This window comes from Nylanderia fulva, unplaced genomic scaffold, assembly GCF_048542155.1.
Source record: "Nylanderia fulva isolate GAGA-0341 unplaced genomic scaffold, ASM4854215v1 Scaffold55, whole genome shotgun sequence".
Lineage (NCBI taxonomy): Eukaryota > Metazoa > Arthropoda > Insecta > Hymenoptera > Formicidae > Nylanderia > Nylanderia fulva.
Window position 1 is genome coordinate 366,894 of NW_028190643.1, and position 26,942 is coordinate 393,835.

The window sequence follows — 26,942 nt, forward strand, 5'->3', positions numbered from 1 at the left end:
TTCTTTTAATTTTTATATTTTTAATTTTGTTCTTTTATAAAATATATACAATATTTGCATATTCTATATACATTATAATAGTAAATATTATTTATATATAATTTTATAAGTATAATTAAATTATATATATATATATATATATATATATATATATATATATATAATATGTATATTGTGATTAATAGATTATTATAGAGTGATTAAAAAGAAAAATTTTGATAACAAAAAGATTTTTGTCACGATTATCAATCTCATATAGATATAAATTATTCGACTGGTGTTTATTTCTTCTTTTAATTTTTGTTTTTAAATTTTTTTCTGTTCTTATAAAATTATATATAAATTGTATATAAAAAATTGTGTATAAAATGTATATAAATTTATATATATATATATATATATATATATATATTTTTTTTTTTTTTTTTGTTTAATTTTGTTCTCTATATATATATAATTAACCTAATCCTTATATAACAATTTATCATTAGTAACACCAATTAATCACTTTATTTCAAGTACTTAAAATACCGATATACAGTAATTTAAGTACTCGAAATAAATGATTAAGTACTCGAAATAAGTGATAAATTGGCGTTACTAGTGATAAATTTTTATAAAAGAATTATATTATAATTATATATATATATATATAAAGTTTCTTGTAAAATTCAGAAAAAATACCAGAGAAGTTCTCAGAGAAAAATAAAATAATATGTAACAGCACTTAGAATTCTTTTCTTCCGCACAGAGCCGTTCTTCCAGGAAGTACGAAAAATTCGAAAATAACAGACTACCCATAATTCATCCCTAAACCGACCAATACAAACCTTCCCTGTGTCTTCCGCCGATCCTCGCTCGTGATTGGTCGAAAAGGCCTCTAGGGAATTGTTTCGCGCGTCCTGATTGGCCGACGTCGCACAACACCCTAGAAACTCCCCAGCTGGCGATCAATCGGCACGTTCGATGAGTCACGTCACGTGACAAACATATATATAATAACAATAATAACCTCGTATAAAAGATCTGTCCGGATCCGTCAGCCGTGCTACGTTACTTCGCGAGTTGGTTTGGTCGAAAGGGAGGAAAAAAACGGAGAGAATCTATCGCATTTCCGAGTCTTCGAAATTCCTTGGGGTCAGTATTTCGGGATCGGTGCCGCTCGCGCGAAATTTCGGGAATGTCGGCGGGGAAATTCAACGGAGTCGCGAGTTTCACGCGAGCGAGATCCACCGATCCTAACCTATAAAAGACACGCGCCACATCGTATGCAACAGATCATTATCGCTGGAATTTTGTGCGCACGCGGGGATTCCGCGTAGCCGGCCGGCTCGTGATTTCATTCCTGTCAGACGGCCCCGTCCCGAGGCCGATCCGCACCCGGCTCGCCTCCTCGTTTTCGAGTCCGAGCGGCCTCGAGTAATTTTCCCGTCCACGTCGGGCTTTTTGTTTACTGTCCCTGCCGTTTTGAGGTTAGGTCGTCGCTAGGATGAATAATTAAGGCAGGAAGTTGCCTCTTTTGCTGGCAACATTTTTTTTTTTTTTTTTTTTTTCCATCATTTTGACGTTTTTAATGTCAAACGTCATATGTCATTGTTAAGAAATATATTTTATGCGTTGCATTTATTAGAATTTATATATATACATACATATATATATATATATATATATATATTAAAATTTAAAAAATAATATAATAATAATAATAACTAATAATTTAATAATAATAATTTTGACGTTTTTAATGTCAAACGTCAACAAACGTCATATGTCATATTGTTAAGAAATATATTTCATGCGTTGCATTTATTAGAATTTATATATATATGTATATATATATATATATATATATATATATATTAAAATTTTAAAAATGATATAATAATAATAACTAATAGTTTAATAATAATAATAATTTTGACGTTTTTAATATGAAACGTCAATAAACGTCATATATCATACGTTGCATTTATTAGAATTTATATATATATATATTAAAATTTAAAAAATAATATAATAATAACTAATAATTTAATAATAATAATTTTGACGTTTTTAATGTGAAACTTCAACAAACGTCATATGTCATATTGTTAAGAAATATATTTCATGCATTGCATTTATTGGAGTTTATATATTAAAATTGAAAAAAAAGATTTTTTCTGCTTAGGAATTTTTATTGTGCATTTTTTTTAAGAATTATATGTTACGCAATAATTTATTTACATACACATATATACACTAATGATAAAATATATATATATATATATATGTATATATATAAATCTATGAATTGATTACATTTTCATGAGATATTTGTACATTAAAGGTTTATTTTATACGTTATAATTATAAAATTTAATAAAACTTGTCATACAATGAGATCTTGTTGCGATGGAACTCTTGAATAGGATTTAAAATGATGTTGATATTTTTACAGATAAATAATGGCAAATACGGAATCACTTGCGGAAGTAACTGATGTTGTACAAATTCTACGACAATGGGAAGAAGAGCATAATTCACAAATGTACGACCCTATTCCTGTTCTTCAGAGATTAGCAGATATAATAGAATTGGAGACTGAAAATTATATGAAGATGGATCCAGATCCGTTTGATGAAAGACATCCCTCTCGCACTGATCCGGAGTGTAATTTTGGGCATATATTAAAAGTTTTATTCAGGAAAGATAACTTTATGACAAAGGTAATTATTTTTTTATGTATACAAAACAACATTTATAAATATTCCTTACATGCTTGTAATTTATAACAATTTTTGGAATATTTTATCTTTTTTTTTTTTTAATATGCAATTAGTATGTTGAGATAGAAACTAAATTTTATTTTTGCTATAAGAACATTTGTGTTATAAAGTTCTATAATTTTTTTTTTTATTGTTGAGTTTTCTACAACTTGTCATTTTTGAAATAATTATAATTGTCAACAATAATTATATGTACTTTGTTGTCCATAAGTACTTACAAATAATAATACTTAATACTTAAATCTTTGTCATATGAATGTTTTAATGCAACACTTGTTTCCAGTTTATAAATGATTATTTGAGGGACACATACTGGTCTCGTGCGGGAATAACTGGAAGGGATGTGAGAAAGTTGAACATTGCTGCCTGCCGCTTGATGCTAGACATACTTCCAGGATTGGAGACATCCGCGGTGTTCCAACCAGATATGGAGGGACTTATCCACAGATTATTCTCTTGGTCGGAGAAGAGTGTCGAACCGTTACAGAGCTACTCGACCGGTCTTCTGGCAGCCGCCATGGAGGTGCAAGACATTGCGACGGGATTCAGGGATCAGAACGCGAAGATGGTGCCGCTGATGCTGCAACGATTGCACAAGTTGCAACAGAAGGCGCAGGAAGATCGTCAGCAGAAGGCGCACGAGGATCGTCAGAAGAACGCGAGGCCGTTCGCTCACTTCGGGCAGGACAGGAACAGCGGCGCCGGCGACCTCGAAGACAAGGGCGTCCCAGGGCGGCACAAGGCGCGCGAGAAGCCACGAAAGAACGGAGTGGTGAAGAGGCAGGAGGTCTCCTCCGACGAGGACGATTCTTCCACGCGTAATTCCGACGATTCGCCGGTAATCAAGAAGAAGAGGAGCAACTCCGGTTACGAGACCCCGGTAAAGAGCACCGACCTTTATCCCGAGATCATGTCGCCGCCTCTGTCCATTCCGAAAAGCGCCAACTCCGTCAACAACTCCAGCGTGACGCCGTCCAAGCAGAGCGGCCTCCAGCAGCAGAGGAACGTCCCGGCGTCCGCCAGATGCAACTTTCAGAAATTGTCGAACCTATCCTCGCAGAACTCCAGCACGTTACTGGAGGGGAACTCGAACTCGTCCTGGGCCGAGATGGAGTCCTACGTGATCGGCAACGTACAGATGTACCCGCCTACCCTGGCGACCCGGCAGATGCTGATCCTGCGTTACCTCACCCCAATGGGGGAGTATCAGGAGTTCCTGGGCCATGTATTCGAGCATAACGCTCTGGACCTGATACTCAAGTACATAAACGTACGCGAGACCAAGGACAGCCGGCTCGCTTTCGAGGCCCTTAAGTATCTCGCGTCCTTGCTTTGTCATAAGAAGTTCTCGATTGAGTTCCTGAACGTCGGCGGTTTGCAACGACTCTTAGACGTGCCGAGACCGAGCGTCGCAGCAACAGGTGTGTCTATATGTCTGTATTATCTCGCGTACTGCGAGGACGCTATGGAACGAGTGTGTTTATTGCCGAAGCACATTATATCCGATCTTGTAACTTATGCATTGTGGTTACTGGAACGCAGTCACGACTCCGGACGGTGTCACGCGACTATGTTCTTCGGTTTTTCCTTTCCTTTCAAAGTTATACTGGAGGAATTCGATGCGCAGGACGGCTTGAGAAAATTATTTAATGTGGTAAGAAAATATATATATATTTATAGTTTAATTATTGTTTATTTATTTTGATTGTTGAGAGTCTTGTGTTTATGTTAGATTGTGACGTCAGCGGCGAGAAAACACATGCTGAAAATTAGATGCTAGGTATTCGAAATAAACAGATATTTCGGTGAAACAGCACTTCAGATGGTTTTAGCACATTCTTAAAATTCAAAATTATCCTTTTCTGTGACGTCACAATTCCAGCATGGTTGACAAGGAGCCAGGGAACCTTAATTAAAACTTATTTTATATATTTATTTCATTCAAAACAAAAATGTAAAATTTTATTGCTTTATTAATTTAATTATTTATTTTAAATGTTAAGGGTCTCCTGAGTCTTTGCCGCGGACATGTCAGATTGTGACGTCAGAGACGAGAAAATACATGCTGAAAATTAGATGCTATTCGAAATAAACAGATATTTCGGTGAAACAGCGCTTCAGATGGTTTTAGCACATTCTTAAAATTCAAAATTATCCTTTTCTGTGACGTCACAATTCCAGCATGGTTGACAAGGAGCCAGGAACCTTAATTAAAACTTATTTTATATATTTATTTCATTCAAAACAAAAATGTAAAATTTTATTGCTTTATTAATTTAATTATTTATTTTAAATGTTAAGGGTCTCCTGAGTCTTTGCCGCGGACATGTCAGATTGTGACGTCAAAGGCGAGAAAACACGCTGAAAATTAGATTCTATTCGAAATAAACAGATATTTCGATAAAGCAGCACTTCAGATGGCTTTAGCGCACTCTTTAAATCGAAAACAATCCTTTTCTCTGACGTCACAATTCCAGCATGGTCGACAAGAAGCCAGGAGTCTTAATAGAAACTCTTATTTTATTCGAAACAAAAATCGTCAATTTTTATTGCAAGAAAGATGATATAAAAGTAGATTTAAATTATTCTTCATGAATGGCAAAGTGTGAAATATGCTTAAATGTTGCAGATATCTACATTGCCAATTTTAAACCTTGAAGAAGAATCAACTATAAATGACGATGAGGAATGTGCCTCGAGGCAAATTGTGCGACATGTAGCTGTTGCTTTAAAAAGATACATGGAAGCGCATTTACATATGAAAGCAGAACAATTACAAAGAGCAGAGAATGTTAGAGCTGAACGTGATACGTGGCAGCCTTCGTTACCACCTTACAAAGTAAACTATTTTGTGATTATGAATTTAATCTATTTTATTTTAATTACACAAGAATTCACGTTAACATCTCATTAATTAATTCAGAAATTTTTTTTTTAATTATAAATCTTTTTTAAATTTTAAATTATCTTTGAATCTAAAAGCACCTGCCTTGCCTCTCATTAAAAGTTGGTAATCCACAACTATGTTATTATTTATAGATTTAATTGAACATTTATTATTCTTGAAATGTTTATTCTAGGCATGCAAACTCAGCAGCGAAGAAATTCAAGCCAAGGTGGAGCTCCTTCAAGAATTAATGTCGGTCAGAGCAGTGTGGCCACCAGTGGAAGAGCTTCATCGCTTGGGTGGTATCACATTACTCTTGCAAATCATAGCTTTTGCACGTGAATGGAATTACAGTGGACGGTAAGACGTATTCAATGCATCAACAAAAAGGACCCAAGCTCCAAATACATAGGATTTTAGCTTTTTTTCATATGTCGCAGCTTAGATATTGTTGAATAGAAGATAGTGGTAACTTGAAAGCTAAATATCAGATAGTAAAGTAAAATATCAGATAGTACACTAAATTACAGCTGTCAAACAACACGCAAAGTTCTAATTTTTAGTGTTTGACTGGCTGTCAAGTCAAGTAATAAGCTACAACATACAGCGTGTCCCATAAGAAATTACTAAAACTAATCAGCTGTCATTTTTTAACGCATCTAGTTATTGAGAACAAATATTGTGTTGAAAAGAGGAAAATCTACAGTTTTTAATGGATATAAATAAAACGTTTATATACCAGTTTATTTTAGTAAAAAATAGTAATAAAAAAGTGTGCTAATAATCACATATGAAAACTAATGATAAATATTTTTGAAATACGCACTGTTTGGATTTGTACAAAATTCTGTTCTTCAACGAAAACTTGTAAAAACTTTTTCTAACATGTCATTTTTAATAGCTGCTATTAAATCTGACACTATTGAAAATATTTATCATTAGCTTATGTGATTTTATGTGATCATTAGCACTTTTTTCATTACTTTTTATTAATAAAATAAGCTGGTATACAAACATTTTATTTTTTTAATAACTGTATGCATTAAAAAAATGACAGCTGATTAGTTTCAGCAATTTCCCATAAGAAATCTTTCCTATGGAAAATTACTGAAACTAAACACCCTGTATGGAAAAAAAACAGCCAGTTCTACCAAAGGCCAAAATCCTATGTATTTGATGCAGGATCTTTTATCAAATTTGTATAATTTGGTAATTTATTAAAATCTTCTGTGTCGTAAGTGTACACAATTATTTTTGAGGATGTCTAAATGATTGATATTTCTTTAATTTTCAGGGTACATGCTACTTCCAGCGCGGAGACTGTTCGATCGTGTCTAGACGTAATCGCAATTTGTTCCGTTGTACCTAAAGTCATGTTGCTACTGTGCGAAAGAGTTGATATGCCAGATATGTCGATGACGATGGCGATTAATCTTTTGCTAGCGGCGGCCGAATGTGAAATTATCGCGGACGCTGATGTTCAGAGAGCAGCACTTAGAGCTGTAATTAATTGTGTATGCGCTCCCATAAATAGAGTAAGTTTTTTCTAGATAAATTCCTCTTCCGGATATTTTATTTTTTTTTGTATGTTTGTGCTAATGACTAATGCTAACTTTCAAGGTCGGAGGAAATGTAGCCAGATATTCCGTAACTGGATCTGCTAAGAAAAAGACAAACATACACAACAGTGAGGAATTGATCCAGAAAGTATGGGAAAGTGTTAGGTCAAATAATGGAATAATGGTACGTTTCCATATAATCATGTTTTTTTAATTATTTTCCTAATAATATATTTATGTAATTATTGAATGTACAATAATTAATAATATAAAATTAAATATATTAATTATTAAATATAATTATTTATATATAAATTCTATATTATATAATAAATATAATATATAAATTATACATAATAATAATTAGATTTAATAATTATGTATTTAATTATATATTTAATAATTATAGTCTTACTGTATAATTTATTTATATGGTTCTTGTAGGTATTACTGCAATTAATGATGGTAAAAACACCAATCACTGATGCCGATAGTATACGAGCACTAGCATGCCGTGCGTTAGCTGGATTGGCACGTAGTGAGAAAGTCAGGCAAATTATTAGCAAACTACCGATGTTCACAAATGGACAAATTCAGTCTCTTATGAAAGATCCTATTTTGCAAGAGAAACGACAGGAGCATGTTACTTTTCAAAAATATGCTCTTGAACTAATGGAAAGAGTTTCTGGTAAAGCAAAACCAACAGGCGCAGAATATGAAATTTCCTTAGTTAGTTTACACAGGGTAAGCTACTTGCAACTTATATATATATATATATATATACACAGGATAGTCCAAAATAATCATATTTTTTTCAATTATAAATTATATGATATTTCAAAGAAGAGAAAAAGGAAGGAAAGCAAGAGATATTTTTTGGAATCTTTAAAAAATTCTACAATATCTGTTACACTTCTATATATTTATTTATATTTTTTTTATAAATTTTTAAATAAAATGAATTAATTTTTTAATTAATATTTTATTCAATATATTTAATATTTTTTAATTTTTAAATTATATTAAATATATTATTTAATATAAATTTAATCATATTTTTTGATATATTTAATATTTTTAATTAATATTTTAATTAACATTTTTTATAGGCCAATGTTGTAGCGCAAACAAGGATACAATATAATGAACAACAGCTTAATCAATTAATATATCAGCATCTCATTTCAAAAGGTTTGTTTGAAACGGCTAATATGTTACATAGAGAAGCAAGTTTAGAATCATCTGCAATTATGAGATCTACAATAACATATCAACCATTTACATACCGAAATCCTACGAACGTAACCGTGAGTTCAATTTTTTTAATTGATAAAATTAATTTTTATAATCCTAAATATCAAGTACATACATAAAATTAATAAATATTATCGTTATATACATTCTTTTTTTAATTATGAAATAAATTCAATTATTTTCTGAGAAATATTTTTATATTTCAGCCGAGAAATAGTTTTTCTCCTGGTGCTCCCGTCAACTTATACAACACAAGCAGATGTACGCAAAGAGAAGCCAGAAATAATGCTACCCCCACATCATCTCGATTTATATCTCATACGGGTGCTTGCACTGGTTCACCATCTATTAACAATAATATTAGATTAAAACTTGCGGACTGCCTGAATCAAAATGTTATTTCGAACAATGTGAATCAACCGATTAAACTACAAATTAATCAGAAGTATGTTGCCAACGTCTTTTTTAATATGTATATTTATTATATATATAATATATATATTTTTATTATATATATATATATATATATTTTATATATTTTATAATACAATATATATATTTTAATATATATATTTTTAATATTTATATTAATATATTATATATATATATATATATATATATATATATAAAATTACATATTATAATATATAAATTTATAGCTTGTTTTCTTTCTAATATTAATTTAACATTATATATTATAGAAAATCAATGTCGTCCGATAAACAACTTCTAGTCCCAACTAGTTATCAATCTACGATACAACCAATCAGTTGTAGATCTTTACAAAAACAGATCTCTAGAGATCCTGGAGGTGGTGGAGGGCCTGGGGTAGCTACTTCTAATTTATCTGTTACTCTTGATTCTATTATTACGGAATATTTAACGAATCAACATGCACTTTGTAAAAATCCTATGGTAACATGTCCACAATTCAATCTTTTTGAGTAAGTAAAATACATTTTCAATTTTTTTCAAAGAAAGCTATATATTTATAAAATTGAATTGTTTTTAAGTGGAAAATTTCTCTAAATATCTAAGTAATTAATATTTATTAATATTTAATTAATTATTATTTGTATTATATTTTACTATTATTACTTAATTAATCATTTATTATACTATACTATAGTAATTAATCAATATTTATTAATTTAATTGTTATCAGGCCACACAAGTGCCCAGACCCATGTACAAAAAATTCTTCACCTACGAACGTAACAGTGAGATTAGCGAGGCGAGCATTAGGAATGGATAGTAGAACGTTAGATAGAAGATACATCTACAGCCGCTTCTGTCCTGTAAAAACTTTTCGGCCTACCGACGCGGGAGGAATATTCACTTGTTGTTCTTTCTCGGTAAGGTTTAATTTGTTATTCTAAACCAGAGCTGAGATTTAATTGCAACTTTGATAGTAGATGCCTCTTCGACATTGGTGTCTTAGCAATAGAGTTACATGTAACTAAGGGTGTTTTTCAGCAAATTACAAGTTACAATTAGCCAGCTCTGTATTTGAATTATTCTTATATACCTCTTTTTAATTATATCTTTGAACGCAGCCTTGTACACAATATCTCATTTTGGGCACCCATGCCGGAGACATCAAAATGTTCAATATTCATACAGGCATGGAGGAAGCAACTTATCAGTGTCACGAATCATATGTATATCATATGGAATGTAACCAACGTGGTAATCTCCTGTTGACGTCAACTGCTTGGAGAACTCCTATGTCAGCACTTTGGGATATAGGAGCGTTTTTTGAAATGAAACTGCCTTTAGACAATGAGGATTATGTTGAATTTGGAAAGCTGCAAGATAGAATAATTGGTACACAAGGAGAAAGTGCAACGGTAAATATTAAATTGTTGAAATTTAAGAAATGCACTGCGTTTCACATAGGAAAATGCTGAAACTAATTGGCTGTCATTTTTTAATGCATACAGTTATTGAGAAAACAAAAATTGTGTTGGAAAGAGGAAAGTCTGCAGTTTTTAATGGATATAAATAAAATGTTTGCGTACCAGTTTATTTTATTGAAAAAAAGTAATGAAAACAGTGCTAATAATCACATATATAAGCTAATGATAAATATTTTCGAAGTGCGTACCATTTGGATTTGTACAAAATTCTGTTCTTTTACGGAAACTCGTAAAAAACTTTTTCTAACATGCCATTTTTAATGTTATTGACGATCCTTTTAATAGCTACTATTAAATCTGGCACTGTTGAAAATATTTATCATTAGTGTATGTGATTTTACATGATTACAATAAAATAAACTAGTATACAAACATTTTATTTATACATTTATTTTATTTAAACATTTTATTAACTGCAGACTTCCCTCTTTCCAACAAAATTTTTGTTTTCTCAATAACTGCATAAAAAAATAATAGAATCATAAATTGATTAGTTTCAGCATTTTTCTATGGGACACACTGCATATATAATTTTACATTATATTTTGAACAATCTCAACAAGATTTTATATTTTTAATACTGTCATTACATATCTTTCTATTATAGATATATGATATAGGAACGGGAAAATTATTAACGACCTTGACGCCATCGATTTCTAATCAGTACACGAAGAATCGTGCAACTTTTAGTATGAATGATGAATTGGTGCTTAGCGATGGCATATTGTGGGACGTGAATTCGGGCAAGGAAATCCATAAATTCGACAAACTGAATCAAACGTTAAACGGAGTCTTTCATCCAAACGGGACTGAAGTTGTGTCCAACACCGAAGTATGGGACTTGAGGACATTTCACTTACTTAAGACAATTTCTACCCTCGACGAGATGGAAGTGATTTTTTCACCGATCAATAATATTATATACGCAGTTGCATTAGATCAGGATACTGAAAGCGATTCTCATTACGTGACTTCTTTTAAGACTCTAGACGCTTTAGATTATAGCAATATTGGTAAGTGAAGAAGAAAAGTTTATATTATTACATTTATTAATTTTATTCTATGAATTGTTCCTTTGTATAAATAAAATTTACATTATTACAATTCATAAAATAAAATTTATTAATTTTATTCTATGAATTGTTCCTTTGTATAAATAAAATTTATATTATTACAATTCATAAAATAAAAATTAATTTTATTTTTTTATAAAAAAAATAGTATTAAATAGTATTAAATTTATTTATAAAATTTATTAATTTTATTGTATGAATTATTCCTTTGTATAAATATAATTTATTAATGTTACAGCAACTTGCGATGTAAAAAGAGGAATTTACGGTCTTGCCTGTAACAAATTCGACACGCAGATTGCTATAGTGGAGAATATAGGAGATTTTTCAAGCATACAGGAATCATGCGTTAGATTATACGATGTTGGAAGACGAAGGGACGACGAGGATGAAGCCGATGAAGATGACGAAGAGGAAGATCTCGATGCCAGCGATGATGATGGCTCCAATTCTGCATCTGATGATAATAATGCAGATGGTAAAAATTGATTATTTGTTACGATTTGTATGTTCCAGCTGTATTTTCTATATACAAGGTGTCCCATTTTAATCAATCGTCCCCAAATCTTTGTACAACAAAATGTTTCAAACAAAAATTGTTTGATATGAAGCGGGACAGAAGATGGTACTAAAGAGTGCTTTTTAAGATCATTTGAAGGTCAATTATGTTTTTTAAAATAGAACCACTATATATATTCTTATAAAGTAAAAAAAAATCAGTAGTACTATTTTCTGTTCCCCTTCGAATCAAATAACTTTTGTTTGAAACGTTTTGTTGTACAATAAAAATAAAAAAATTTGTGGTGATCAATTGAAATGATAGGGACTGTATTAAATTTAAAATTAAATTTTTTAAGATTAGAATTTATTCGCATATTTTTGAAACAGATGGTGATAATGCTGATGCTAGTGTAGAGGACAACGGCGATGATAACGATCAAAATGACAGGGAAAATAATGACGACGACGGCGACGACGAAGATGGCGGGGATGGAGATGATTCTGGGGACGATAGCGCAGATTACGATCCTAGTGTCGATATTCATGACCTCTCCGACGAATTTTCTTTATCCGACATAGATGATTTGGAGATATATTTTTCATGAATATCATTGATAATCCCCTTGTGTATACATACACTCACTCACACACATACACACACGAATACATACATAAGATAATTATAAAAAATTTGCACTACAATGTATTATTATTTGAAACTCTTTAAATGTATAAATATTTTCAATCGATTTAATATTTTGCTGTAATTTAAATATTCTCGTTTTACATATGGATATATAAATATGTCTGTACTTTTAAAAATTACAGATGATTCATTGTAAATGATTATTATCAACTTTTTTGTTCGATTATTGAATAAAAACGTGTTATATATTCTTTTCAATCAATGTTTATAAAAAAATAAAAATTAAATTTTAAAATAAAAATTAAATTTTAATTTTAAATTTAAAATTTTTTAAACGCGTCGAATTGAGGCCGCATATTTTGTGATGTAAAAAATTCAAAAATCGCGGGTAAATTCTGAATAAAAACTCCCTAGGTCTAGAAAATTCCTAGATTCCTTGTTCGGAATTTTCCTGTCATTTTTGCTGTCACATCTATCTTACTTATTTGTTTATAACCGGATTAAAGTGATTCAATCGGTGCGACTCAAATTAATTAATTGCTAAATATTTGCGTTATATCGCACAACATTAATTAATAAAATGTTTGGCAAGAAAAAAGAGCCGAGACGACCCAGGACAGCTGGTGATTTGGAACAGGTATTACATTTTTTATGAATATATGCAGTATAAATTATTTCTCGTTGTTTGATGTTTTTGAGATTTGCATATATTTTTTATGCATTGTATTTTGCATTATAAATTTAATTCTCTTGGGGTTTGAAGTATACATAATTATGACACGTCTATTTGTATATGTTTGTTGATTATTATTATTAATATTATTATTATTATTAGATTATTAATATTTTATTATTTGTGGATTTTTTCATTAATATCTCATATCTCTAGTTTGGCATCTTCGAAGTGCCTGATATAAATATGGATAATATTGGTGATAATATGATGGATGATGACAACGATGAGGAATTAGAAGCTGAATTAGCTGCTTTGGCAGCTGGAAATGATACAGGCTACAAAAGTAGACGCACCAGTAAGTTGATGTTTTTTTAGTATATTTTATGAATTTGACATATAACAGAAATACATATGTATAAGATATAATGAAATTATATATATACATTTACAATACATAATTTACAAGATGTTTTAAAACTATTTTTAATATTTAATTCTGTGGCGCTAATTTGAAAATAGTTTTTCCTTTGATTTTAGCAAAACGTAAAGGAGTTGTCGGGTCAAATTTTCTTTAGTATATATTTTTGTAAACTAAATTCAAATTAAAATTAAATTACAGGATACTCTATCTGAAATTAATTAAAGAATATAGTTTTGTTAACTCTACAAGTTTAGTTTGCAAAAAACTCTTCTTTTTTTCTTATAATTCGGAAATATTAACACTTTGACATTTTTATTGAGAAGAAATTATTTCCAAATTAGCTGGAAAATTTATTATTAAAAATCGTTTGGTGAAGATTATAAAATTCAATAAAAGACACTGTTTAATAATTATAACTTAAAAAAAATTTCTTTAATCTATTCATGATCTACATTGTAATATTTCTCCTGAGAATCTTAAATAGAAGAAATATATTACCAAGTTTCTCCTAAAATGTTGTACATTATAATTCTTGAATTGCAAACAATAATTTATATTCTATATTTGCATCTGAATATAATATATAATATAGAAATATTATAGTTGCACGCAAAGCTGTTACCGATGTAAATTTGGACGAAATGGTGGCCGAGTCTATGAAGGATACAGTTTCTGATGAAGAGCCATCTGAAGGAGATAATGATCCTGCATTATTGGTATGTGATACTTAATCATACTAGATCATAATTAGTATAAGATTTAATCATTTTAAAATTCTTTGTTGCTTTAGAAAGAGCTGCAGACACTCACAGGAAATAAAGAAATAACGGAAGAGGCAGAAACGCCAGAAATAATGAAGGAGGAACAAGCAAAACCTAATGAAAGTGAATCTACTCCGGAAGAAAAAAATTCTATGCAAGAAATGATCCAGATGTTGCAAGAAAGACTAACCATTTATGAAAAAGCTGAACAGAAGGCAAGAATAGAAAATGAATCTGGCAGGGCTAAAAGATTTAACAGAGGTGTAAGGACGCTCAAGGAAATGTTGGTTTCTGTGCAATCAGGTAGAAACATAGATGAAGCTGATATTCCTCCACTTTTACCTCCTTCTGCCACTGGAGAAGCTACAATTAAAAATACAGGTAAATACATATTTCATGTGCACATGCCAAGTATTGTTATTTATTTTTTATCTATGAATTTATCTAGATTTAATATTGAAATCAAATTCTATCTTGAAGAAAATATATAAAAAGTTCCATGAAACAAACTTTCATGAAAAAATATCTTCAAAAATAAGCACTTTTGAAAAGAAAGTTTAATATAAAGTTGCGTAATTAAAAATTGTAAATATACATTATACAATAATATTAATATTATCTTGGATAGTGTTTTTAAAGTTGTGAAGACTTGAATTTTTTTAAAGAGGAAAATTTCTATTTTTACTTCAGAAAAGTTATATCAGAAATTACACCAATTAATAATAAAAATTATGCACATTATAAAATTTAATTCTTTTCTATCATATTTTAATATCAACATTTTTATATCTAATAATGTATAATAATTATATATTTTATATAAACAGTGTGTATACAAAGTTTTCTTTAACTTGAAAGATTTGAATATTTCCTTTCTTTTTATGATACAAAAAAAGAGGAATCCAATAAGGAAATTTTTCCTTTTGAAGAAACAAATATAATGATATTTTTTATATACGATTTTGTATTTTGTGTGACATAACAGAAGAGTAGTTAATATTGAAGATAAAACTGTAATATTGCATTTTATAGCTTTTTTAAATTTTATAACAAATCAATTATATTTATCTCTATTTTTTAAACATTGAATTTGGAAATTTGTGACATTAACTTTTATAAATACTTTTTTTTTACAGTAAACGAAATATCGTCAACTGAAGTTGATGAACCATCTGCTGCATCAGATGTAGTTTCAAATGAAGGCCCTTCTGAACCTTCTGAACCAGCCGCAGATGTCACAGTTGATGAGGAAGCTTTGAATAAATTAAAAGCGCAACAGCAAAAATATAAGACTGCTGCAGTTGCTTGGAAAAAGGCGGGAAATAAAGAGCAAGCATTAGAGTATGTAAAAACCATAAAGCAATTCGACATAGTTATTGCTGCAGTTACTGCAGGTGAGAAGCTTGATTTGTCGGATATGCCACCTACTCCAACTCTACCATCTTCAGCAAATATTGCACCACCAGCAGCAGCAAAAGAAGAAAGCGAAACTCAGAAGCAAGCTTCTACAGATACAGGTTAATAGGCAACATTTTTTTCAAAAATATATGTTGCATTTGTTATTGTATATTATGTATTATATTATGTATTATATGTAATAATAATTAATAATATATAAACAAATATTTACGTAATAATTATCATTAATAATAAAAATATTATATAATAAATAAATAAATAATGTAAATTAAAATAAATTGCATACATCAATTCTTACTTGTAATAATATGCGATACAAAATCACATAATATATATATTTTAAAATAATAGAGTGTGGCTTATATTACTGACAGCTGACTCGCAAGCGAAGCTCGGTCCCGAGAACATCGAGGGTGCTCTTAAGGAACGTTTGGAAATGTACAGAAGAACAAAAGTGGCTGCCGATGCTGAGGGTAATACTTCTAAGGCGCGCAGATACAATAGAATTTGCAAACAATTTGAGGACGCTATTAAGTTATACACATCTGGGAAACCAGTAGCTCTGGATGAGCTTCCTGTTCCACCTGGTTTTCCACCATTGTCCAGTTCGCCAAGTAATGACAATACTGTGCAACCTGCAGCTCAGTCCAAGTCATCCGAAGATAGTGTAACAAAGCCTGCACTGCCAAAAGCACCTGTTCCTCCTCCTAGAACAGGTAAAGGATAATTAAATTTATTTTATATTTCTTTTGTATTTGTATACAGTGTTGAAAAAAGGTAAAATATTTTAAGGAGATTTGGCTTGTATGGCTCAAAATAAGTTAGAAAGTCTCAATAAACATGGGTCCGCAATTATAATTAATTTAATTTACTTATATTTACACGAATAAAATAATAAAAATAACAATTTTAAATTTAAAAAAATATCTCAAACATGGTTTATTATATATATATATATATTTGTATTATATTGTCTGATATTTTTTATTAGGACAGAAACCTCAAAAGATTACATCGCGTGCAGAGAAGCAAATGATACAATTGCAGTTGCGGCAGCGCGAATTGAAGCAAGCTGCGTTAAATGCTAAACAAGAGGGAGATATGGATTTGGCGCGTGATTATCTAAAACAAGCCAAAGGGATACAACCTTTAATAGAAGCCAGCAAGGCTGGATTGCCTGTCGATATGAATTCGATTCCATTATCGCCTCTTGAAAGAAGTGAAATTACTACGTGTCAAAAAGATGAAAATTTCATATTGGTATCTGCTGAGGATTTTTCAGAAGGCTCCACCGGGACAGATGATCAAATTTACGAAAATCTTGAAACTCAATTAATTAAACAAATTAAGGTAATAATAATCTTTTATAAGATAACATTAGAGTGATTTATTTTTATTTTATTATAAGAAAATTAAAGTAATGAATAATATATAGAAATTGGGAAAAAAAATATATATATATATAATAATAAATTGTACAGTTGCTGGCTTATATTGATACTAGCTTCAAATTTTAAAAATATATATATTAAATATATATATTTTTCGCATATAAAAAATATATATATTTAATATATATATTTTTAAAATTTGAAGCTAGTATCAATATAAGCCAGCAACTGTACAATTTATTATTTTATATTATTTAATAATATTATAATGATAAATATATATAATATAATAAATATAATAATATTATAAATAATAATTAAGTTTTTATTATTTAATTTCGCAGACGTGTTTGTCTTCACGGGATCATTCCAAAGCGTTGGGGAATGTTGCTGCATATAATAGGTGGGAACGACTTGCACTTGGTTACACGCGAGATTTAGATATGCTGAGAGTTCGAAAACGCGATTTACTGCCACCACCACAACATCATTACGAAGTCAAAACCTACCAAATAGTACAGTCAGTATAAATTAATTTTTTTTAATACCGATGATAATTCAAGTATTAAATGCACAAGAGTAAATGAAAAGAAATTATATGAAGAAAAGATCTCTTTTTTGAAAATGTACAAAATTCTTCATTTTTTTATTACATATAAAGCTCAAAAAATCTTAGTTTATATTTTTATTTTCTACTTTTATTTTTATTCTAACGAGAACAACACATATATTAAATATAGAAATATTATTATAAATTTAACGTATAAGACGGGCAACAAGAGCCAAATCGCGGATGACAATGCGTTATCCTAACGAAACTAAATAATTTTTCGTTAGAATTAAATACCGGTGCACAAGGCACCAAATTTTTACTTGGACACGGCCAAGATTTTAAATATGAAATAATCTCATATTTTGAGATTTAATTTCAATACCCCTTTAACCCCCCTACGGAAAATAAATAAATGAATGCAAGAGAAAAATATAGATCCGAAAATCGCTGAATCGGGAATCGAACCCGAGACCTTTCACTTGCCGGGCGACTGCTCTTCCAGCTGAGCTATTCAGATCCTTTCGATTCTATACTTTTCTCTGTTATATATATTAATGTTGGTAAACAAACGCATTTTTTAAGCCAGCGTGTATCAAATATAAGAGTTTTAACAATGCTCTGTAATATAAATATAAATTTAACGTATAAGACGGGCAACAAGAGCCAAATCGCGGATGACAATGCGTTATCCTAACGAAACTAAATAATTTTTCGTTAGAATTAAATACCGGTGCACAAGGCACCAAATTTTTACTTGGACACGGCCAAGATTTTAAATATGAAATAATCTCATATTTTGAGATTTAATTTCAATACCCCTTTAACCCCCCTACGGAAAATAAATAAATGAATGCAAGAGAAAAATATAGATCCGAAAATCGCTGAATCGGGAATCGAACCCGAGACCTTTCACTTGCCGGGCGACTGCTCTTCCAGCTGAGCTATTCAGATCCTTTCGATTCTATACTTTTCTCTGTTATATATATTAATGTTGGTAAACAAACGCATTTTTTAAGCCAGCGTGTATCAAATATAAGAGTTTTAACAAGGCTCTGTAATATAAATATAAATTTAACGTATAAGACGGGCAACAAGAGCCAAATCGCGGATGACAATGCGTTATCCTAACGAAACTAAATAATTTTTCGTTAGAATTAAATACCGGTGCACAAGGCACCAAATTTTTACTTGGACACGGCCAAGATTTTAAATATGAAATAATCTCATATTTTGAGATTTAATTTCAATACCCCTTTAACCCCCCTACGGAAAATAAATAAATGAATGCAAGAGAAAAATATAGATCCGAAATATGAGATTATTTCATATTTAAAATCTTGGCCGTGTCCAAGTAAAAATTTGGTGCCTTGTGCACCGGTATTTAATTCTAACGAAAAATTATTTAGTTTCGTTAGAACAACGCATTGTCATCCGCGATTTGGCTCTTGTTGCCCGTCTTATACGTTAAATTTATATTTATATTACAGAGCCTTGTTAAAACTCTTATATTATTAATTTGATTATATGTTTTATGGAGAAAAAAGAAAATGAGGCAACTAATATTTTTTTATTAGTTTTGAAAAAAATGTTGAATGTCACAATTATTTTTGTTCAATTATATTTCTTCTAATTGTAAGTCAGATTATAAAAATTAAATCTGAATAAAATTATATTTTTTTCAGGTGTTGCACGGATTTAAACGACGGCGACATCGAAATTTCTATAATTAGGGGAATCAATTATTCTCGAGAGGCAGATACGTATGTCATGTTTGAATTTCCATTTCCGTCAGAAAATCATCCCGCGGATAGAACATCGACAGTCAAAGATTCTGCTAATCCTGAATACCAGGCTGTATTTCCGTTGAATGGGATTATAAATCGCACTTCCAGACAGTGTCAAAGGGCCTTCAAACGGCACGCTTTAAAGTGTGAAGTTTGGGCAAAAGGGTAATTCAATATTTTGTGTGTATGTGTGAATGTGTGTATATCAATAGCGTTTAACATTAATTAGTATTTAATATTAATTTTAATTTTAATCCATTGCACATTTAACAAAATACTATCGAAGATCCACAACTTTATTCTGCATGCAAATTTTTTGTCACTGTTAAGTGGCTTGAAATTGTGCATTAATAAGCATGGATATTAAATTTCACACACCATACTAATTTAATATCACATTATATAATTATTCCAATGAGAAAAATATTTTTGTAAAAGAAAGATGTAGATTTTAAATGCTCTAACACTAACAAATTCATATTTAAAAAATGATAAAACATGTCTGGAACAAAAAGTGACTTATAATTTTATGCAGAAAGATTATTTGTCTGAAAAATAATTTTGTTAGAAACACTAATAATTACCTGTATGTGTATTTATTATTGTTTAGAATTTTTTATTTATAAATATTTGTATTTTTATTTTTTATATAATAATACTCTTATCCTTTTGCAAATATCTATATTTCTTTCTCATTTAAATGGAAAATATATTAGAATAAAAAAAATAAGTTGAATTATCTCTTAGACAAGTAATAATCAGCATTTGTAGTGATAGTGAAATAATCTTTTTAAAATGCAATTAAATTGCATGAATTGCAATAAAAATAAATTGCATCTCTAATTTTACTTGTATACATCTTAAACATTGAAAGCTAGTTAAATATAAAAAGACAGTTAAATATTAATTATGTTAAATATTAGGAAACAGTATAAAATGAGAATATTGTACATAAAAAATAGAATATTGCTTGCAGATGCTCATTGAATCCCATTTTATGCTGCTCTCATCCCAGGTATGACATCCCTTAAATCCTGTAGAGTATGCAATTTGTTACATTTGCACAAAGATTTTGATAATACATTTTTAAGAATGATGTAATGTGCTATCCTAGTATTACCATATTATAAAAAGAAACAATAGCGTTTGCAAGATTAAATATTATATGTAAAAATTATCATAATGTTTGTAGAATCGTATACGTAAAATTGTATCGTTATTATTAATAATTATAGATTTTATCATATTACACAAGCAATCTGTAACAGCGTATATTTGAATTTCTGCGACGAATTTCTAAAAATACTCTTGATATCAGTTTTTTTAATATTTATTACATGTTTCGTAATGTTGCAGAGGTTTCTTTCGAAGTGATAGTCTACTTGGCACAGTGACGATAAAGTTACAACCTCTGGAGTCCCAGTGCACTTTACATGATTCCTTCCCGGTAATTGAATAACTTATTAATTTTGCACACTTTTTCTATACATGTAGAATAAATAAAAATTACCATATTATTTCAGCTTATGGATGGCAGAAAAGCAACAGGAGGAAAACTAGAGATAAAGATCCGTCTCAGAAATCCAATTCTTTTCAAGCAAATAGAAAACATGACGGAAAAATGGCTAACTATTGATCAATGATTGAATACAGCTCAATAATTTATCGTTGTCATTTTTTTAATCGTGAGGCCTTTATAAATTAGTTTTCGAGAGTAAATTACTGTATTTTTTAAATATATATGTAATTTAATATATATGTTAATTTTTTAAATTACATATATATTATATTATAATAATATATATGTAATTTAATATATATGTTAATTTTTTAAATTACATATATATTATATTATAATAATATATATGTAATTTAAAAAATATATATAAAAACACATTCAATAATAAGTAAGATGCAAAAATGTAAATATTCTGTATGAAATAGTTCTGTATTGTAATAACCCAGGTAGCAAGCTGACGTCATTAACGTTAAAATGACGTCGAATGACGTCAGCTTGCTACCTGGGAAGTAACATACAATTGTAATATATATAAATGCGATAAAATTTTGACTGCTTTGCTTATGAAATTAATAAATAAAATAAAAAATACTTTTAGTGAGGAAATCATATTTTTTATATATATATAATGATTTATGAAATTTATTGCAAAAATATTTAAAAATTATCTTCAATTTTGGCGCGAATAATCGAATCTGTAATTCGCTGATTCTCCGCTAGAGGTCTCCACCGATTCTCCTGGCGGCCAAAATTATCGGAGGTCCTTTTAATAGATTTTTTTATCAATTTGAAGATGCACGCGTAATTTTTCCTCAGCAAAAATATCGAGAAAAGTCATCATTTTTTGTGAGTACCCAATTTTTATCATCATATATCTTGTAACTAAGCTTTAAATTAAAATTTATATTATAAAATAAACGGCGTTTATGTAAAATTAATTATAAATAAGAATATGTATATATACATATATAATATTCTTAATCTCTTAACTTCGCAAAGGTTAATTTGCGAAAAGCTCTTCTTTTTCAATTATTTAAAATCCGAGAAATTCGTATATATCTATCTTTTTTGATATAATAATTTATATGCAATTCAAAATTCCGCATATAATATAATGTGCGAATTGATATTAATATTTTCGATTTATACAAACTATTCTAAAATATATATTATTTTCGGAAATATATATCAAGAAAAAATTAATTCAAAAAACATAAATATAATTAATAAAAATTGTTTAAAAAAACATAAATATAATTAATAAAAATTTTATTAATATTTTATTTTCAATTTAATTTTAAAATATTGAAATAAGTATAACATTAATTACAACTTTTATTAATTGTAATATTTATTTTTTATAGAATTTCTGCTTGAAATATATATTCAGAAATAATATGTAATTTTATATAAGATAACTTGTAATTAAATTGAAATTTCTTTTATATATACTATAATTAATATAATATAATTAATATATAAGACATAATTTAATTTATAATATATAATAAATAAATTTTAACATATGATCTATTTTAATATATAAATTTAATATATAATTTGCATGCCTTAAAAATGCGAAATTTTTTTTTACATTGAACTGTTTTATCAGTAAACGTATAAGAATAAGCAAAATGCATATGATCATTGCATAGATATAGATTATATATCTAAAAAGATATAGTGTGGATTTCTTAGATTTTAAATAGATGTGTATCGCGTGATTTACACACATAGAAACAGAATAATTCGCGCACTAGAAGCTGAATCCACGTTTCTCAGAGAACAATACAGCAGGTGAACCTCACTAACAAACTATTGTCCGATAATCGTTCGACTATGCCTCTTCCCTCAGTTAGCTGTACTATTAGTTCATTCCTCGATCTGTGTATAAGGCTTCCTATTTTAAGGATATATTTTAGGAGAGTAAAAAAATCTGTTCTTTTGCACAAAGTCAAATTTTAAAATATTTGTCGTCTAATTATTTTTATTTCGGGCAATATGTTAAAAAAACGCTTTTTTTCTATTTTAACATTTTGATTGCAGTTTCCAATTTACTTGCATTATTTATTTTCCTCGGATTCTATTTTATTTTTGTTTAAAAATTTTTAATATTTATAATAAATGAAAAAGAAATGATTGTGGGTTTAAATGAATAAATTATTTTTTAACACATTGTTTCGAAATATTTGTGCATCATAATATTAAAGTTGTAGCTGACGATTTGACAATTCTAAATATTGTTGCATTTTAAAAATTAAACAAGATTAAAAATTTGTTTTCAAACATTTTTTTAAATATTATTAATATATGATTAAATAATTCTTATCATGAAACTTTTGTATAAAACATTATCTGATATCTCGAATACTTCGAAAAAAGCTCTATAAAGGTGGTTGCAATCCTTAGAATCATTTTTCAATCGCAACTACAAGTTCATTCCTTAGTTTAGAATATATTTTAGAAGAGTAAAACATATGTTCTTTTGCAAAGTTAAATTTTGCAATATTTGTCATCGTCTAATTATTTTTATTTCGAGAAATATGCTAAAAACATACTTTTTATATTTTAACATTTTGATTGCAGTCCAATTTACTTGCATTATTTATTGTTATTAGAATCTATGCTATTTTTCTTTAAAAAATATTTTTTATTTCAAAAATTTTGTAAAATCTAAATAAGATTTATAATAAATGAAAATAATGATTATGTTTAAGAAAATTGATTTTTTATTAATGCAGTTTGTGTCTAAATATTTGTGCATTATAATATAGAGTTGTATCTGAAAATTTGACAATTATAAGTGTTGATACATTTAAAAATTAAACATAAGATTCAAAAATTTTTTCAAAAAATTATTTTTTTTTAATATTAATAGATTAAATCATTTTTACCATGAAACTTTTGTATAAAACATTTTTGATATCTGGAATATTTTTCGAAAAAAGTAAAAAGTCGCTCTACACACTGAAAAAAATTTAATTTAACTAAATTTTTCAACTAAATTACTTTGTTAATTGAACATATATTAGTATTGAAATCAAATAAACATTTTGTTATATTTAATGTGTTATTTTAATGTAAATATTTTTATATATTTAATTAACAAAATAATTATATTTAATTGAAAGATTTAATCAAGTTAACATTTTTTAGTGTACAACCCTTAAAATTATTTATTAAAATAAATTTCAATTTAATTACAAACTATCTTATATAACAATACATATTATTTCCGAAAATATATCTCAAGCAGAAATTCTATAACAAAAATAAATATTACAATTGTAATAAAAATTGTAATTAATGTTATATTTTCAATATTTTAAAATTAAATTGAAAATAAAATATTAATAAAACTTTTATTAATTATATTTATGTTTTCTGGACTGTAAGTACACAAATTCCTAAATTCGTACTATTAATTTTTCCTACAAAATTCCTTCCGAAGATCAGAATTTTCACGAGGGCCTCTGGTCAGCATCCCTTTTCGCTCTCTCCATTCTTTTCCCCGACAAATATTTCGCGCATCTAATATCCATAATCGATTTGCGCGTAAAACGCAGTGACACCCGCACAAGTGTGTCAGCCACAAGTATTAAGTAACCACGTCTGACACAGGGAACAATGCGTTAAGAGCGACGAGGGTGAGGACTCTGAAAGGTCACCGAAAATTCGGAAGACTTCAGGAGAGGGTTGCGTTAAATCAAGTACCGTCTATCGATCGCGCATGATCGGAAAACAATGGGATTTATTTGCCAATTAGACAATTAACTCGGCCCACATGGAGAGCGGGAGAGATGCTCTTCTCTCCGACCGACTGAAAACTCCGGCGAACGTGCATATACCCTCGGGGGCGCATAGTATTTGCTGTGTATACACGTAACGGTGGTAATGTTGACCCTTTAGCCTCTCCGACTTTCCGCCTGCAAATTAATGATGTTTATTCGCTCAACCCTTTCGCCTCCGTCTCGACCTCCCGTCGTCTTATTCTCATCTGCGAAAATCACCAAAAACCAGTGTTCTGTATCACGATTTTGCTTTTTTTTTTATATTTTTAACAAGTATTTTACTATTTAATTGACAATATTTATGACTAATTAATTAAAAATATATTAATAATATTATATTTGAACATATTTAATATTAAATATATTACCTGTGTTTTTAAATATTAATATTAATATTAATTAATATACATTTATATATATTTATATATATTTAATTAATTTTATATATGTATATATATATATATATAATTAATTAAATATATACAAATATATATTAATATATATATTAATATTTAATATTTAAAAACACAGTAATATTTAATATATTATACTTTAATATATTAAATATATTACTTTAATATACTATAATATTACTTTAAAATTTTTAATATATTACTTTAATATATTAAATATATTACTGTGTTTTTAAATATTAATATACATTTATATATATTTATATATATTTAATTAATTTTATATATATATTTTTTTTAATTAAAACATTTTAAAAATTTATAAAAATTGTAATATTTTGTTACTATTCCCGTAATTTTTTGAATGGTTTTATTTGGAAAAATATATATAAAAATCAATTAATCATATATTTATGACTAATTAATTAAAAATATATTGATAAAATTTGAACATATTTAATATTAAATATATTATTGTTTTTAAATATAAATTAATATATACATTTATATATATTTATATATATTTTTTTTTTAATTAAAACATTTAAAAAATTATAAAAATTGTAATATTTTGTTACCTTTCCCGTAATTTTTTGAATGTTTTCATTTAGAAAAATATATATACAAGATCAAATTAAGCACTCAAAATTCACATTTTTAAAAGATATATCTAATCCTCTATATTACAGAAGATTGGTGGTATTTACATTCTTGTACTAATGATTTAAAAACAAGTAATTAAGAATTAATAAACAGTATTTTGTATTATTTACAAATAAGAGATGATCAATTGTAATATTGCATTCTACACATTAATTTGAAGATTAATTGATATATATATTTTGCATACATACAGTTTAGTTATAAATAGCTCTCAAATCAGAAAATTGGAAATCACGAAGAGAAACAACTGTCTTGGACGATGTTGTGTATGGTTAAATGCAAAAAATGACAAATTTTTAAGTCTTGTCCATAAGATAACCTTTAACATAGAACCAACTATTTATCTCTACAAATATGTTACAATGTTCTGATTCGAAGTTCAACGATGACGTGTAATCTCAGTTGCAGCGAGATTAAATCATGAATCAATGTTATGTGTATTAGAAGATTAAAGGTTTAGAATTATAAAATTTATCTACAAATAAATAAATATATATAAACTTTGATAATTTTGATAATTTTATTATAATTAATTTAATATTTATATTTTTATAATAATGTACTTCAAGTTGAGTCGACATAAAATAAATTCTCCTGTGGCAGCAAAATTTTCATGTAAACAAAATAGATTCTATTTTGTGTTATTTTTTATTTCTTTTCGTTATTTCGTATTATTGTATTGGAATTATTAACATTTTTGGAGTTTATTAAAATTTTTAAAAAGACTAAAGAAGCAGTAAATGCTATTATATTAACATATTAAATTATATTAACATATTAAAAAATAAGATATTTCGGGAACGATATATTTTCAAAAATTTTATTAGAAAAAAGAATATATAATAAGAGACAGTAATATATATAGAATATTATAAAAAAGAAATATTTATTCAGAATTTTTTAAATTAGATCTCGTATTATTTAATAAATTTTAACATTAA

At 28.3% G+C, this 26,942-nt stretch overlaps 2 protein-coding genes across 4 annotated transcripts; both read left to right on the forward strand.

Moving 5' to 3' along the window:
- Nucleotides 1–1,018: 1,018 nt before the first annotated feature.
- On the forward strand, nucleotides 1,019–12,718 carry mahj (LisH and WD40 domain-containing protein mahjong). The gene is made up of 16 exons (XM_029307493.2): nucleotides 1,019–1,137; nucleotides 2,441–2,708; nucleotides 3,052–4,422; nucleotides 5,398–5,607; nucleotides 5,849–6,015; nucleotides 6,950–7,190; nucleotides 7,276–7,398; nucleotides 7,659–7,958; nucleotides 8,324–8,521; nucleotides 8,675–8,913; nucleotides 9,170–9,412; nucleotides 9,634–9,823; nucleotides 10,025–10,318; nucleotides 10,995–11,403; nucleotides 11,702–11,941; nucleotides 12,352–12,718. The coding sequence occupies exons 2-16, from the start codon at nucleotides 2,448–2,450 to the stop codon at nucleotides 12,567–12,569; spliced, it is 4,704 nt and encodes a 1,567-aa protein (XP_029163326.2). The 5' UTR covers nucleotides 1,019–1,137; nucleotides 2,441–2,447; the 3' UTR covers nucleotides 12,570–12,718.
- Nucleotides 12,719–13,059: 341 nt separating this feature from the next.
- Nucleotides 13,060–21,725, forward strand: l(2)gd1 (lethal (2) giant discs 1). 3 transcript variants are annotated; one of them, XM_029307185.2, is made up of 12 exons: nucleotides 13,060–13,247; nucleotides 13,500–13,641; nucleotides 14,311–14,423; nucleotides 14,498–14,849; nucleotides 15,605–15,985; nucleotides 16,262–16,603; nucleotides 16,879–17,237; nucleotides 17,623–17,798; nucleotides 19,514–19,780; nucleotides 20,592–20,630; nucleotides 20,972–21,062; nucleotides 21,139–21,725. In XM_029307185.2, exons 1-12 carry the CDS (start codon nucleotides 13,191–13,193, stop codon nucleotides 21,256–21,258), a joined length of 2,439 nt encoding a protein of 812 aa, XP_029163018.2. In that variant the 5' UTR covers nucleotides 13,060–13,190; the 3' UTR covers nucleotides 21,259–21,725. The 3 variants fall into 3 exon arrangements, with proteins under 3 accessions (XP_029163018.2, XP_085343564.1, XP_085343563.1); XM_085487437.1 differs by lacking the exon at nucleotides 13,060–13,247 and adding an exon at nucleotides 13,294–13,405; XM_085487438.1 differs by lacking the exon at nucleotides 20,592–20,630.
- The last annotated feature ends 5,217 nt before the right edge of the window (nucleotides 21,726–26,942 follow it).